The sequence below is a fragment of the Gossypium hirsutum genome, chromosome A13 (genome assembly GCF_007990345.1).
Source record: "Gossypium hirsutum isolate 1008001.06 chromosome A13, Gossypium_hirsutum_v2.1, whole genome shotgun sequence".
NCBI lineage: Eukaryota > Viridiplantae > Streptophyta > Magnoliopsida > Malvales > Malvaceae > Gossypium > Gossypium hirsutum.
In genome coordinates, this window is record NC_053436.1 from 95,897,565 (window position 1) to 95,914,587 (window position 17,023).

The window sequence follows — 17,023 nt, forward strand, 5'->3', positions numbered from 1 at the left end:
CATAGAGTAGTCACGAACAAAAATCTAGATCTACAACTCTAGCTTAAGGAGAAAGAAATATTGTTGGCTCCTTAAGATTCAAATGGTAGCACTTTTGAAGAAGGAAGAAGAAAAGCTCCCTCTTTCTTTAGCCTAAATATCTATAAATATAACTTAAGTCCCTATTGGAACTTGAAATGTGTCACAAACTTTCAAAATTGCCTTTATAAATGGTTTACTGTTGTAAAGAGAACTTAAATGAAAATTCAATAAATTTATATACTTGGTTATTCGGTTCTATCCATTTCTAACCAAATCATTAATAACGTAACTAACACAATAACTTAATGAACTTGACGTACAATACCTTCAGTGATAACTCCAACTTACAAAACTCTCAATACTCTTACCAAACTCTTATTCTTTACAACTCAACTCATTCTGAATTCAATCCTTACATAATATTCTAACGTATGCTATGCGTTCGATCTATATGCCAAAAAAAAACAATTGGGCGAATAAAGCTGCGTCTCACGGATTACTCTTAGCCTACTTGCCAGAACTTAGGACCCGCCAAAACTAGGTGTTACATCTCATATATCAAAATTGATTGACAATGGTGAACTTGAAACTGGCAAGGGAAAAAATTAAGTTAGCAATCTCTAACATCTTGGAGATACTTGATGGGACTCTCATTTAACTTCTCTCAATAGTTTGATAAATATGTTCAATTCAATTTATGTTGTGCTACGAGATACTTTCAAATCAAGGAATCTTACTCAAAGGAGTGAACTTGATGGAGTATACGATCCAATAGCATCCTTTGAGTTTGTTTTCAATTACATCTTATGATTGAGATGCTTGAAACTATTGATGATTTATGTCAAGCTTTACAACACAAATCTTAGGAATACTTAATGCGATGCAATTGGTGTCATTGAAAAACCAAGAGAATGTTGATGGGATGCTCTATTTGAGAAGGTGAAATCATTTAGTGAAGACCATGACATATAAGTTCCTGATTTAAATTCTCAACATAAAGTTAGTTGAAGTTGGCCCCGTAATCAAAGAGATAATATTACAATTAAGCATCATTATTGATTTGATATATTTATTTCTATTATAGATTCATTGCCATATGAAATGAATTAAGCATCATTATTGATTTGATATATTTATTTCTATTATAGATTCATTGCCATATGAAATGAATTCACGCTTCAGTGATAATGCAATGAAGTTGATGGCACTTAGCTTTGCTTTGGACCTGTGAGATGAAAATTTTTTTTTCGGATTGAAGATATTGTCTAGTGAATAATTTTTATTTAAATGATTTCATGGAGCTGGAAAAGTAACATCTAAAGATTCAATTGGACCACTTTGAACTTGATGCTCATTAGAACTCAAAGTTGACAAAATTCATTTTGTGCTAAGTCTTTTGGCCTCTACTGTAACAATAGAACGAATATTCTTATCCATAAAAATCATGAAGATGAGACTCCAGAATAAAATAAATGATTATTTTTCTTTCGATTTACTTGATAGCAAACATCGAGAAAGACATAGCCTTACAATTTTCAACCGATTTTTTCATTGATGACTTTAATTTAATGAAAATTCGAAGAGTACAGCTTAGGAAACCCAACTTTAAGAAATATATCTTAAGTTACTTCTATATATGTTTTCTTTGTAAGTAGAGTATATTGAAATTTAAGAAATAATCTTATTGGATTATATTTACATTTTGTTCCTCTTGAAACCAAATCCTTGATTTATCTCTGACCACAAACTAGTATGTTTTCATTGTCCATTCCTTTCTGGTAATGGCTCCACCAAAATACCATGTTGAAATACTAATAATGTTGGAGTTTGAGCAACTATAGAAGCGGTTAAAAGAGAAGAATTTTGCAGTTATAAAAATATACACATACATGGCTCCACCTTGATTTCGTCATTTTACCATCACTTGCATGGAAATTTCATTTCTAAAGAAAACAAATTCCTGGAATTTATGCTGCTGCTTCAATTTCCACTTTACCAGCCCCAATCTCTTAGGATTGGTTCTTTTTGAATATTATTTTCAAAATATTTTCTCTTTTTCAACCTCATATTTTTAACTAATAGATCCATATTTGTAATTTTTTTTAGCATTTTATTTAGTTCCAACATTATAATTAAATAAATCATGTATAAAAAAAATTAAAATTGCTTAAGGTAATTCGCAAAAGCAAATGAAATATTTGAAGTTTAATATTGCATTGTGTGTATTATAAATGAGTCCGAAAAGAATAAAATAGAACAATCGAATATCCTTGTTTTTTAGAAGCATGCTTTGTGAAAGATGCTATAGACAACATGTAGAACATGTGAATGAAATGAAATTATTATACAGTTTCCATTTTAATTTTCAGCTATAATTATATTTGCCAGAATGAATAAAAAAAATGAGAGAAGCAATGACAAAAAGCAAATTTCTGATCTCAAATTCTACAATTTCATTACAAGAAAGAAAGAGCAAAATGAAGGGGATTAAATAAAATCCTTGAAATCATGTTGCAAAAGCTTCTTCCAAGAAAAACCCAGACGCTTCCATTAACTCTGGGCTTAACCTAAACATCAGAACACAAAACTCCATCTGGTTAAGCGCACCATCGCCATCGAAATCTCCTTCTTTCACCATACACCTCAAATCATCATCACTCAAATCCTGTAAACCCAACAATGCCGAATTCTTCTTCAGGCTGTCGAAGGTGATCACCCCTTTTTCACTGTCCATCAACAAATTAAACCCATTGCAGAGTTCACCAATGAGACCTTCCCCTCCAAGCTTGTTAGCCATGATAGGCAAGAAATCCTCGAAACCCGTTGAAGGATTTGCAGATGCTGAAGCCGAAGGTTTAGCCATGTGGAAGATGTTGGCGGAAACAGGGGGAGTGAGAATGTTGGCGGAGTCGAAGGGAATATATAGGGAAGGGTGAAAGGAGAAGCGTAGAGGTTTCGGAGAAAGAGGGAAAGACAACTAAGATACAGGTAATGTGGTCGTGAGATGGGAAATCAAATGGTTCGGTCCAGGGCTCAGGAACTGCTTCCTCCTTTCTACCTTCCAGGAAGGTTGCATAGGGTTATAATTGTCATTTTCTGGAAGGAATAGCGTAGTTTCTCAATTGCCTTTTTGGCTTTTGGAAGTCATCCTCCTCCCCACTTTTGATTTATATGGGTATTAATTTTTTATTTGAGATATCAGTATAAATTCAAATACCAAATAATATAATAATTTTTAATTTGGTATTGATTATTAATGGTAATTATAGTTTGTATAAAATTAATTATAATGTACATAAATATTTTTTTAATGGGTAAATTACACCAACAATCACTCAACTTTAAGCTAATTGACAAAACAGTCACCTAGATTTCATTTCAGTCACTCAACTTTCGAAAAGTTACAAAACAGTCCTTTTAACTATTTTTCGTTACAGATGTGACGGAAAGATGACATGGCATTTAACGGTGGTTAGCTATCATTTTAACAGTCATTTTTAACCCTAAACACCCCTAGGCAGTAGAAGAAGAAGAGAAAAAAAGAACAAGAGAAGAAACAGAGAAGAAAAAGAAGAGGAGGAGAAAAAGAAGAAGAAGAAGAGGAGAAGGAGAAGAAGAATAAGATAAAATGGAAGGAGATGAGACTAGTGCTCAATTGGTTGAGTCTGCTGCACCAAGGGTTCAAAGAAGTTTTGCTGATTTTAGAGGCTCTCATGCCGATTTAAAAACAGTTGGCTCTCATCTAATTTTAGAACTCAAGTTGCAACGAGCTAGCATTACCACTTGCAAACAATGTCTCTTGTTTTGCTTTTTTCTCCTTTCATTTTATTTTCAGAGGAAAGAGAGAAGCCAGAGTTATTGGTCGAGTCTCCTGACAGGAGGAGAAGAATTGTTAAAGATTCTGGTAAAACAGAACAGCATGTATGGATTGCTGCTACTTGTAGGATTTTTAAAATTTTAACAACTTGTGAATGAGATATAATTTATGGGATCAATAATAGGTGAGTCAACTTGTTGCTCAACTCTTCCAAATGCGAGTTCGCATGAAGAATTGGATGGGTATCATGAGGGTGGTTCTATTCCTACATTGAGCAATCTCAAGGATGCAATGAAAGCAGAACAAACGATACCTTGTCCGCAACTCTACACATGCACACTTACACAGAAAGTTTCATTCATATGACTATAAAACTGGTTCATGATTGATAGAATCCTATCAAGACTCATAATGCGAATTCAGTGATTTTTGGCAAGTTAGATTCTGTAATAATTGATGTTTGCATTTTTCTCTGATGTATTAAGCTCATTCTGGTACAGCTAGAAGAAAGAGGAGATTAGAGTCGAGAAGCCAGTTTGCAGACACGGCATTAATAAGGCTAAGCCCTTGTGGTTTTGGTGCAAAGAACTAGGAGGAACTCGAGTTTGAGGACCATAGGACTGTCTAGTTATCTGCTTGCAGTGAAAACAGTTGGCTCTCATGCCGATTTAAAAATAATTGTCACATTTTCCTTCTTCATTTGTAGCTCCTCCTTCTGCTGCTTCATCATCATCTTCTTCCTCTGCTTCTTTTCCTCTGGTTTTTGGTGAGCATCAACAATTGGACGTTTTCAGGCAGCCGTCTAATCAAAGTCAGGCAAGTGGGTCAGATTTTCCAGTGCCTTCATGGTCTCATTCTAGTCATTATCCTTCATCCACTGGTTCATAGTGATCCCAAGGTTTTTCAGAGATGCGGGTGGCTTGGGGTTGTTTTGCAACTGTTGTTGTGGCTCCTGATTTGTAGCCATTGTTTTGTTGTGGGAGAAAGAAGATGAAGAGAAAAGAGAGAAGAACAAGAAAAAATAAAAGAAGTATAAAGAGAAAGAGGTTGAGGGAGAAGAAGAAGAGAAAGATGAGAAGAAAAAGAAGAAAAATCATTATGATCAATCATCTTTTCTTTTCTTGTTTGACCTTTGACTACTCATATAACTTGCCACGTCAGCAATTCTGTTAACTTTCTAACTGTAACTGTTAATCAGTGACTATTTTGTCACTTTTTTATAACGTTAGTGACTGTTTTGTAACTTTTCGAAAGTTGTGTGACTGAAATGAAACCTAGATGACTGTTTTGTTAGCTGCTCCAAAGTTGGGTGACTGTTGGTGTAATTTATCCTTTTTTAATTTTTAAATGAATTTATAATTGAAACCTACAGTCTGGGTGTAGACAAAGAAAATAAATACTTAGGACCACTATAAAAGTTCAAAAATTATATTTTCATAAATTTAAAAACGACAAAATAAAAGAAAATAAAATATAAATATAAATATAAATATAGGAATATGTTAAAATATAAAACACTTTATTAATGAGGCAAGTTGAAAATTGACAGTGAACGGAGGTTTCTCAAAGGAAGGTCCCACGACAACAACTTTTTTTTTTTTGTCTTACAAATTTTAATTTTGATTTCCAGTTCTAGCGTTAACGGCCTTTTGGTGATTCACTTTGAAGTCGGCGTTTGGTTGACAAAAAAAACTCTGCAACTTGCGATGGACAGGTTTAGCATAGATTAGAAAGAATTCATAGGGATAATGAGATAGTGGTCAAAGTTGGCCTTTTCTCTTACAGACCAATATCCTCATCCGGCCGGCGTTGGAGTTTCTGATAGGAATATTTCAAAGATGTTGACCGCATTTTTTGGCTTCATACCTCACCTTTTTCTCGGAAGCTGGTGGATTCGTTTTCGGTCTCATGAATATCCATGCCAAAAAGAGAATTGAAATCGTAAAATGACGCCGGTAATGTTGCGTTATAACTAAACCTGTTGGAAGGCCAGTCTGATAAAAGAGTAAAAATATGGGATTAAGTAAAAATATTAGAATCGAAATGAGAAAAAAAGAATTACCCTTATTTAAAATATGGACTAAGTTCAGATTTAAACATTCAAGATTCGATACTGGCTCGACTCATTTTTTAAGTTTATAATATTTCATATTATATAATTTAAACATATTAAAAAAGTAAATTTATTCTAAATATGTAATACTACTCTAATATAAATATTAAAATAATATTAAGATGATCATATAAAAAATTTTAATATAAAATTATTAAATATTAAAATAATATAATATATGTTCATACTTAAACTTAACTTGAATTCAACCCATGAGCATATTTAACTGATTAACTTAATCACCTCAAGGCAGCTGATAGGATTGGAATCGAATTGTTGTAATCGGAAAAACAGCAGCAAGAAAAATATTAATAAGATGAAGAATAAAAAGAGATATTATTTAATTGAAGAAATTGATACTAATTTTAACAATAATTATCTCTATCTTTTTATAAAAAAAATTAAATTATTAATCTCAAATTTATTTTGGCAACTCATAATGTAAGTAAATAAAATTATGTAAGAAAATATTTATCAAAATTGATGTAAAATAAATAAAGAGAGTTTAATTAAAATGAAAAAGTTGTGTTATTTTAGTTTTAAATTTTATTAAGTATGTATTTTTTAAACTTTATATAAAAATGTAAAATATATATTCACTCTTATAAACTGAGTAGATTACAAATATGACATTATAAAATTCAATCTTCTGCTTATTTATGTAAAAATTATAAAAAAAATGTTAAAGTTAAAAATAACAATGAAATAAAAAATTAAATAAGATTAAAATTTATTCTTACCATTTGGAGTTGTTTGATAGAGATGTGTTTGTTATCAAGACGGAATAGAGACTCGACCATTACTAATTTATATAGAAAACAGAAAATTTTTTAATAAAAAAATTCTTGAAAATATTAATAAAAATATAATAAAAATAGAATTTGAATAGAAATAGAATTTTTGTAACAAATTTAAGAAGTAATTTGAGAGATTTTTTAGAGTTGATTGAGAAATTTGAGAGATTTAAGAGAGAAACATGAGAAATGTGAGAAATTAGTAGGTAGGAGATTTAAAGTTTTTTTTTAACCGTTGGGGAGGGGGGGCGATTATTTAAAATAGTCGTTGAAAGTGATCGATGGGGAAGAGGAAAAACACTGAACTGGAAATGTTTTTTCTTAGCGCGCTGAGCTGGAAGCACTTTACTAGTCAAAGGAGAAAAATGCTTCCAGTTGGATGCATTTTAGCGAAATCGGCTCATTTCTTTTATTTAAAAAAAATTGATCTATTTCCGTAATTTTGAAAAAAAAAACTTTGTTCCGTAATTTAACTGATAATATTTGATGTTTATACATAAATTTCATACACCGTTAATACAAGTAAAATAGAATATAGGGAGGGTAAAATAAATTATAATTTGTTTATAATTATATTTAAAAAAGTTTGATCTCAGTATTTAAAAAAAAATTCTATTATTTCAAGTTTTGTCGTAGTTGACTAAGACGATGAATAAAATGTTTTCTCAAATAATAATCCAACGAATTTTCATATTAGAATTAGTAATTAAATTAAAATTCATATATAATAATATTATATGGTGAAATTCGGAGATTTATACATATAATTGTATATTGTGTGGGTTTCAAACTTGGGTACTTAGGACTAAAGACTTCCACTTTTACCAATTGTGTCAAGTCCTTATAAACTAATCCAATGAATATATAAATATAAAGCGAAAAAATATTAAAAAAAACTGAATTTATGGCACACTCATGATATGAGTAAATAAGAATTATAGAGCAAATATATTCAGTAAAAATACATATACAAACTAATTGATGTTTTGGTTAGAATGATAAAATCGATTGTTTATTAAATTGATGTCTTGAGTTAAAATTTTATTATAATCAAATTTTTTTATTGATTTATTATATAAAAAAACTCTCATAAAAGTATAACTTAATTTATGAAAGAATATAACTTAATTTTTATATGAGAATATATTTTAATAATTTCATAACTAAATTAATATATAATTGACTCATAATACTAATTCGATTTTTGTTTGTGAGTGCATATTCTTTAGCATCAGGGGCGAAACAAAGCTCTCATTTGTGGTCATCTATTTAGGCTACCTCGAAAATAAAAATATTCATTTGAAAGTGTGGACTTAAAATAGTTCCCACCAAATCTTACCTCCGACATCATGCCCTGTGTGCTTAAATGCTTCATAAGGTTTACATCTATTCAAGGATTGCCAGGTTACTCAAAATGTATGGGATTCAATCTCCGATTCTGCTAAAGTTCCATTCAGTACTATTGTTGACTGGCTAAATTAAATCTATAGTAACCTTTTTGAAAATGCTTGGTCGGTTAAATTACGGCAATTTTGGCTCACTCGTAAACTACTTGTTTTTGGAAATGATTGCTAAAGAGTAAATTTTGAAGAGAATTTATAATTCTGCCGTACACTTTTTTTTCGTTAATAGGAAATATTTACCCGGCTTTGCTCTTGTGTCTTGGAAACTACTTTCGATTGACAAGTTTAAATTTAATATTGATAGATTTTCAATCGAAAATTTTGAAAAAGCGGGATAGGAGCCAATATAAAGAACCATTCGGATAATTGGACCTTATCAACATATCTCAAAAACCACAAGTGTTGAGCAAGTCCGACCCTAGGAATCGTTTGTAGGTGCGGCTATTCAGAGCTCAAGGTTGAAGGGTCCAAAATATTGTTTTCTAATTTGTAACGGGCCTCAATTTTTTTTCCAAATTTTAAAGAACCTAAAATCTTATTTTTATTGTTTTGCCTAAGACCTTAAAAATGTCAAAAACGGACTTGGTGTTGAGGCTGAACTTTGGACTCTGGGAGATTGTTTAAATTTAACTTGGGATTTAAATAGACTCATTTAGAGATTGAAGTGAATGTCACTACCATTATGTGTTTTATGTCAACCGATAAAATCTCTAATATTTATTTATCATCTTTGATTGTTTAGTATAAATTACTCCTTAATACGATATTTAAATCACTCAAATATATGTTTTGAAAAAAAAATCATATTAAAATCAACTTCCAATTTGACATTTCTACAACTAAAGATCCTCCAAACTATAAATTTCTTTAGTCAGATAGGACTCCCCTAACAGTTTAATTTATGTATTAGCTAGTGATAAGTAGGATAATCTCTTGTATAGATTTTTTGGTGGAAAAAAAATCAATGGCAGCGTTAATTAATGCAGCATTAGAAGGGTCGTCGTGCTTTGACTGCACTTCACAAAATAACATATGCAACCAATGAATCAAGCAAACGTAAAGGAAGAAAGCAAGTGTGCACAGTTGACTACGTCCAGTGTATAGAAACATTTTGTCCACTCATTTTCAACTTTAATATTTTTATTAGAAATTAATTTAAATTTACAAAAGAATATTAATTAAAGTGATAAAGGTCAAATTTTGTAAATGTTGATACTTGATAATATGACATTGCAAAATTTTAATAATTTTATTTAAAATATAAAAAATCACTCATATCATAATATAATTTATTTTAAATATTAAAAATATATTTTAATAATTTTAGAACTGTATTGGTGTACAAGAAACTCAAATAATAGTATAGTTAAATAATTTATTTTAATTATTAATTAATTAATTAATATCCAATTATGCCATGTGATAGGAGAACAAAAAAAGATATATAAAAATTTTAATTTATTTTCCGATGATGCCCCACAATTTTGAGTATGGAGTTCTCTTCTATATCAGAAAGCTTGGTGAAAGAAAAAAGAAAAACCTTGTTTCCTAGTATAACAATATCAGTATTTAATATTTCTTTTTCTTCAATAACATCAAAAAGCTAACATTCAATGGATTTAAGAATGGGAATTCAATATTTACAAGAAAGAAAATTTCTGAACAGGAGTTTTAGTTTCTAGAATTTTATTCATTAGCTAAGGAAAATATTTAATTACAAGTGTCGCTGTTCATCGTGTATCAATGGAAGCCTCTGCCATACTTATTTTTTGCTCCTTTCTGTTTGCTAATCTGACAATATCCACTGCAGTGGACACCTTGAATGCAACTCAATTACTTAAAGATGGTGAGACAATAGTTTCAGCAAATGGAAGATTCAACCACCAAGAAGTACCTGGGAATCTGGTACAAACGAATGCCAATCAAAACTACAGTATGGGTAGCCAACCGAGAATCACCCTTCAATGGTTCATCAACCATTTTGAAACTCACCAAACAAGGGATTTTAATCCTCCAGATTCATAACGGAAGCACCATTTGGCGTTCAGACACATCCAGGCCGCCTCGAAATCCATCGGCGACGCTCCTCGATTCGGGAAACTCGGTCGTGAAAGACGAAAATGAAAGTAATGATCCCGAAAATTTCTTGTGCAAAGCTTTGATTATCCATGTGATACATTACTTGAAGGGATGAAGCTTGGAAGGAACTTAGTCACAGGCCTGGGTTGATGTCTTTCGTCCTGGAAAACTCTTGATGATCCTTCTCTTGGTAATTTTACTTATCGGTTCGACATCGGTGGATTCCCGGAACTTGTACTTCGAAATAGTTCGGTGATTAGGTTTCGGCCTGGACCTTGGAACGGTATCCGGTTTAGCGGCACACATGAACTAAAACCAAACAAGTTCTTCACAGTTTCTGTGGTGATCAATGAGAAGGAAGTATATGACACCTATGTGCTTCATGATAGCTTGGTTCTTTTGAGGATGGTGTTGACCCATGATGGACTATGGGAGCGGCAAACATGGACTGATGGAACCCAAAGTTGGCTAGTTTTTGTCAGTTCAAATGGACCCTTGTGACAGTTATGCACAATGTTGTTCATACCGAAGTTGCAATGCGACCGACCTTAAATGCGGATGTCTGAAAGGGTTCGTGCCAAAATCTCAGAACGTTAGGGACACTGACAACAGGTCTCATGGTTGTGTGAGAATAACTCTGTTGAAGTGCAAGAGTGATAGGTTTTTGAAGTATTCGAATGTGAAATTACCAAATTCGAGACAGTCGTGGTTTAATTACAGCATGAATCTTGAGGAGTGCAAGAATCTGTGTGCAAGAAATTGCTTTTGTACTGCATATTCCAACTTGGATATAAGAAATGGCGGAAGTGAGTGCATGCTTTGGTTTGTTGATCTGATTGATATTTAACAATTTAGCGCAAATGGACAAGGTTTATACGTAAGGTTGGCCGCATCAGAACTAGGTATGAAATTTTCTTTTCTCCTTAATCCTATGAGGCTTAGATCCTGCCTATGATTACATGAACGAACAAATTAAGTTTCGGAATTATAGCAGGATAGTAATATATAGATATATAGATTAAATTTGTATTCATATAATAATGTCTGACTTGAAGATTCCTAGTGTGATTTGGATGAAATAGGGAGTACAAAGTCCAAGAAGGAAAGAATTAGAATTGCATTCATCTCAGTGTTATCTGCAGCAGTATTGATCCGTGGCTTATCCTTGATCTTATATATTTGGAGGAAGAGACCTCATGAAAAAATTGGTATATATCACAGCTATTTAACACTTCCATTTGTTTATTTATTTATTCTTTTAATTCTTCATCAGATCATGGCAAAAAATTTCATGTTGAATCTAATGTCACGGGCCAAAGTTCAAAGCCTGTGACCATGACACAAGATGCGCCCCGTGGAGGTCGATCAATTAGATGGGAACATTTAGTCCACGAGAACTGGCCCAATTCCAAGAATTGTTGGAGAAGCCTGTCAGATTGAAGCCTGGTTGGCCCGATAATGAAGATATGACAACTTAGGCTATTTTGGGTAACTAATTTTAGAAGATAGAGGGAATCATACCTTGTAAAGATTAGATTCGATTTGATAAGGCATATCTTGTAAATCCCTTAAATCATAGGATATCGTTAATCTCGTCTGTCGATGTAAATACATCTTGACCGTCGATTTTGGGGGAGCTCAACTATAAATAGATAGCCTTCCCCTCATTTGTAAATCATCCATTGTATGTTGAATTCTTCAAAGTAATAGAATTCTTGGGCATTTACTCAAACACCTTGTGTGCATTCTTTCTTTGGCTTTCTTTTACTTATTTGTAGCTTCTTTTGGCACAATCGCTTCCGCTATACAAATTGGTTCCTTGGAAGAATTCATAAGGAATCCTCATTTTTGGGTGTAAAGGTTGACTTAGGCGAGTTTGGACGAGCGGATCACCTAAGGCCGCAAAGATTGCGAGATGAAAGGTCTAGCCCCGTGACAAGTGGTATCCAAGCTATTGGTTTGAAAGCACTATTGGGATGTTGAAAGAATTTGTTGATCAAAATGAGTCAATGCAAGCTCGTGAGAGGGCTAGAAAAGTAAGTCGCTCGAGGGACATGTTGACAGCTTTGGAAAATCGAGTGGTTAATCTCGAGGAGTCTGTAGGGAACATGAAAGAAATGCTTGAGTTGGTAGAGGGACACACAGATGGGTTTGACTTAATAGAAGAGCAGCTCAGAGATTTTGTGTTGGATTCTCTTGGTCCCAATGCAGAAAAGATGAATGAATTAGTCAATTCAACTACAAAAAAGCTGGCAGAGAGGGATGCGAATATCGAAGAGATGGTGTTAGCCATGAAGAAAGAAATTGAAGAGCTCAAGGAGGAACTCACGATTTACAAAGTTGCCTTGAGTAATGGAATGTTGTCTTTAAGGCTGAAGCAACAAGCAATAGATGTTCCCAAACCGAATAAGTTCAAGGGTGCAAGGTCCGCAAGAGATGTGGACAACTTCTTGTGGGAGATGGAGCAATACTTCCAAGCGATGGGCATCGAGGATGATGCAATTAAGGTAAACACTACTTTAATCTATTTTTCTGATGTGGCTCTCTTGTGGTGGCGTCATAGGTCCAGAAATGAGAAACGTGTGGGAACGTAATTGGGACTTGGGAGGAGTTCCAAAGAGAATTGAAGAAGCAGTTTTACCCACAGTATGCCGAGAAGAAGGCTCGGGCCAAGCTGCGTCGTTTCACGCAACATGACACTGTTCAGGAGTATATTAGGGTATTTAGCGAGTTGATGCTTGAAATCTTCGATTTGAGTGAGAAAGAAGCATTATATTGGTTCAATGATGGGTTAAAGCCGTGGGCAAAGCATGAGTTGCGTAGGCAATGGATCATCGAACTTACTGTAGCCATGGCCGAACCAGATTCCTTTGTTGAACTTGGTCCAACGAAAAACAAGTTCGAATTGTCTCAGCCCAATGGAAAGGGCAATGGTGAGAAAAACCATGAGGAAGATGAAGAGGGACATAACGATGATGGCTACAGTACTGATAGCACAAGTGACAATGAGAAGCCACGAGATACGAAGCAGGGAACCGATAGCACAAGTTGCAATGGGAAACCACAAGATGGGAAGTGGGGATCCAGTAACCCAAGAGACAAAGGGAAGAAGATAAAATGCTTCCTTTGTCAAGGACCACACATGTTGTGAAAATGTCCAAAGAGATTGATGATGTCGGCTATCCAAAAAAAGGATAAGCTGAAGGAAGAGGCGGAGTCTATTAAGGGAAATACATCGAGGGTTGGTTCGATGGTACTTATTCCTAACAAAAGGAATAATAGAGAAAGGTTGATGTTTGTGGACATCAACATTGCGGGTTAGAAGTGGAGTGCTCTTATTGATACGGGAGCATCGGACTTGTTCATATAGGAAAAGGCTGCCAAGAAGCTTGGTCTGTCGATTAGGAAATTGAATAAGAAGATTAAGACAGTAAATTCCGAGGAGGCCCCAACTGTGGGAGTAGCTCGTAATGTGGAGCTACAAATCGGTGAATGGAAAGGCAAGAAAGACTTTGAGGTAACCCAATTAGATGATTACAATTATATACTTGGTTTAAACTTCCTTGATAGGATTCAGACGGTTCTGTTTTCATAGGCCGATAAAATCTATATTGTCACTGGTCCTTTATCGAAGATTTTTGTGCCAGTGCATCAGGATATGAAGGTTGGGACCAAGGTGTTGTCATCAATCCAACTAGTCGAAGATGTTTCGTATGAGAGAAACATCAACTCGATAGAACAGAATGCTATGAAAGCCCCTTTAGAAAGTTAGTGGAGCGTGAGTCTGACATGAGACCTGTGGAGTCGACTGTGAAGATGCCACCTTTGGGGAAGGTGGATTGTACATCGGACTTTGAGGGGAAAGAAGTGATGCAAAAGTAGTCGAAACGAGTAAATACTGCGAGTAAGGTACATTGCAATCACCTTGATAATGTTTTGAATTCCAACTTGCTGGCTTGGTAAGGTCGTAGGGGCCCTTTCAAAGTTCTTAAGCAAGAAGGCAAAGGGACTGAGGGTGGAACGAAGCCAAAATGTGAGAATCAAAGGGATTCCAATGGGAACAAGTCAAAATTGAGGAAAGTTAGAGCAGAGACTTCTTGCCAACGAGATGTACCAACGAGTGCAACGGTTCAAGTTAAGAGGTGATGAAAGTCGAGGTAAAGGTTTCGAAATAAGGGACGACCCCATCACAAGATAAGTCAGGGAGAGGCCAAGACAACGAGAGAGTTCCAAGGTGAATCAAGCCAGTGTCATTCAGAAGTCACAACGAGGGCGTTACGATAATAGGTACGGGAGAATGTCACGGGAGAAAGTTCAAAGTCCGTGACCATGACACAAGATGCGCCCCATAGAGGTTGATTGATCAGATGGGGATTATTTAGCCCATGAAAACTGGCCCGATTCTAGAAATTGTTAGAGAAGTCTATCAGATTGAAGCCTGGTTGGCCCGATAATGAAGATATGGCAACTTAGGCTATTTTGGGTAACTAATCTTAAAAGATAAAGGGAATCATATCTTGTAAAGATTAGATTAGATTTGATAAGGTATATTTTGTAAATCCCTTAAATCATAGGATATCGTTAATCTCGTCCGTCGATGTAAACATATCTTGACCATCGGTTTTGGAGAACTCAACTATAAATAGAAAGCCCCCACCTCATTTGTAAATCATTCATTGTATGTTGAATTCTTTAGAGTAATAGAATTCTTAGGCATGTACTCAAACACCTTGTGTGCATTCTTTCTTTAGCTTTCTTTTGCTTATTTGTAGCTTCTTTTGGCATAATCGCTTCCGCTATACAAATTGATGCATTGGAGAAATTCTTAAGGAATCCTTATTTTTAGGTGTAAAGGCTAACTTAGGCAAGTTTGGACAAGCGGATCGCCTAAGGCAGCATGGATTGCGGGATGAAAGGTCTAGCCTTGTGACAACAGTTCCCACACAAATATTCGACTCAAAATCAGATACGAGTATAACCCCTTTAAAGACCATCATGTAAATAGTTTTAAATATATATATATTCGAATCCGAGTACCATTACCTAGTACAAAACCTTCTTGGGCTATGGATTTGTATATTCAAGGTAACTAACTGGCATTTTCAATCAATATTGGTTGTATCCTTGTATATTTTATCCGAGTCTTACTTTGCAGAATTGGAGATATTTATCCCTAAAAGTAGTTTCAGTGCTAAAGATCAGAAGGAAGAGTTAGACTTACCATCATTTGATTTAGCCACAATTGTTTTCGCAATTGACACTCAAGAACAAACTCGGACAAGGCGGTTTTGGAACAGTCTATAAGGTAACACTCTTGTTTAAACTCCATAGCATCTATATTACTTAGTGTTAAATATAAATAACTTACAAGGATGAACATATTTTGTACAACTTTGCAGGGGGTGTTGAAGGATGGGCAAGAAATTACAATGGAAAGATCTGGAGGAGGACTTGATGAGTTTAAGAATGAAGTGATACACATGGCAAAACTTCAGCATCAAAATTTAATGAAGCTTTTGAGATGTTGGATACAGGCTGATGTAAAGATCTTGGTATATTAATTTATGTCTAACAAAAATATCGATGTTTTTATTTTCTATACGTGTTTCTGATTCCAACAGCTCGTAAAATCAATTCTTATTTATGGTAATAACATTCTTTACGTCTGTAATCACGATAAATGTAGTAAAACTTATGGCTAACTTTGAATAAAAAAATCTCAAAACAGATGAAACTCAAATCAAGCTATTGGATTGGCCTACACGATATAACATTATCAATGGGATTGCTCGTGGGCTACTTTATCTCTATCAAGATTCAAGACAAAGAATAATATGATAGAAAGTACAGATTGCAAATTAACATGAGCACTATTCAAATTAAAATTGATGATTTATCATCTTACAAATTTAATTATTCATAAGCACTATTCAACTTAAAAGTAATTATTCATCATTCAATGAATACATTTCCATGAGACATGTTTCTCCCAAGGAATATGTCCAATATGACGGGTTGTGGCTATTCAAATTGTATTCATTGAGTGCATATAAATAGAGGCATTATGGTGCTCACAAATATACAATTATAATCAATTTTATTTTTAGAAGATAGAGTAAGAATTAGAAAATTCCTTGATTTTGCTAATAAAAGGAAATTCAGAACTTCGTTGTATCCCGAATAGAACTTTATCTTAACCCTCTGGCAACTTTGTATGGGGGCAAATAGTTCCCTTTGGAAAGTGTCATCCACGCCTTGAAGTATACTGTTTATTTCCATATAAGTCTCCGATTCTATTGTCTCTACTCAAATACCCAACAATCAAAGTGAACTATTTTTGGAGATAACGACGGAGGCTAACATTGCATTCAAAGTGATGAACCAAAAATTTGTGAAACTTGACCGATTCGATGGTTCAAACTTCAATCGTTGGAAGGATAAAATGTTGTTCCTTCTTACTATTTTAAATGTGGCATACGTTCTAGATCCAAACCTACAACTCGTGAAAGATCTTGCTCCCAATGTAAACTCCGATAAAATTGCGAAAGTGGCTGAACTCAAGAAGAAATGCGAAAAAGACAATTTCACATGTTGAGCCTTGTCTAATCGATTGTATGATCTTTACATGTCGATGCAGTCCTCGGTGGAAATATGGAAAGCTCTTGAAGAGAAATATAAAACCAAGCAAGAAGGTACTGATAAATTTTTAATGATAAAGTATTTCGAATTTAATATGCTCAATAGTATCCCGATCATGGATCAAGTCTATGAACTACAAGTCCTTATAAGCAGACTT

At 34.0% G+C, this 17,023-nt stretch overlaps 2 protein-coding genes across 2 annotated transcripts; one reads left to right on the forward strand and one right to left on the reverse strand.

The window, feature by feature from the left end:
- Positions 1-2,436: 2,436 nt before the first annotated feature.
- Positions 2,437-3,157, reverse strand: LOC107895300 (calcium-binding protein KRP1). The gene has a single exon (XM_016820609.2). The coding sequence runs from the start codon at positions 2,882-2,884 to the stop codon at positions 2,528-2,530; it is 357 nt and encodes a 118-aa protein (XP_016676098.1). The 5' UTR covers positions 2,885-3,157; the 3' UTR covers positions 2,437-2,527.
- Positions 3,158-10,015: 6,858 nt separating this feature from the next.
- LOC107894393 (S-locus-specific glycoprotein BS29-2-like) lies at positions 10,016-10,728 on the forward strand. Its single transcript, XM_041084798.1, has 2 exons — positions 10,016-10,296; positions 10,488-10,728. Exons 1-2 carry the CDS (start codon positions 10,016-10,018, stop codon positions 10,726-10,728), a joined length of 522 nt encoding a protein of 173 aa, XP_040940732.1.
- The last annotated feature ends 6,295 nt before the right edge of the window (positions 10,729-17,023 follow it).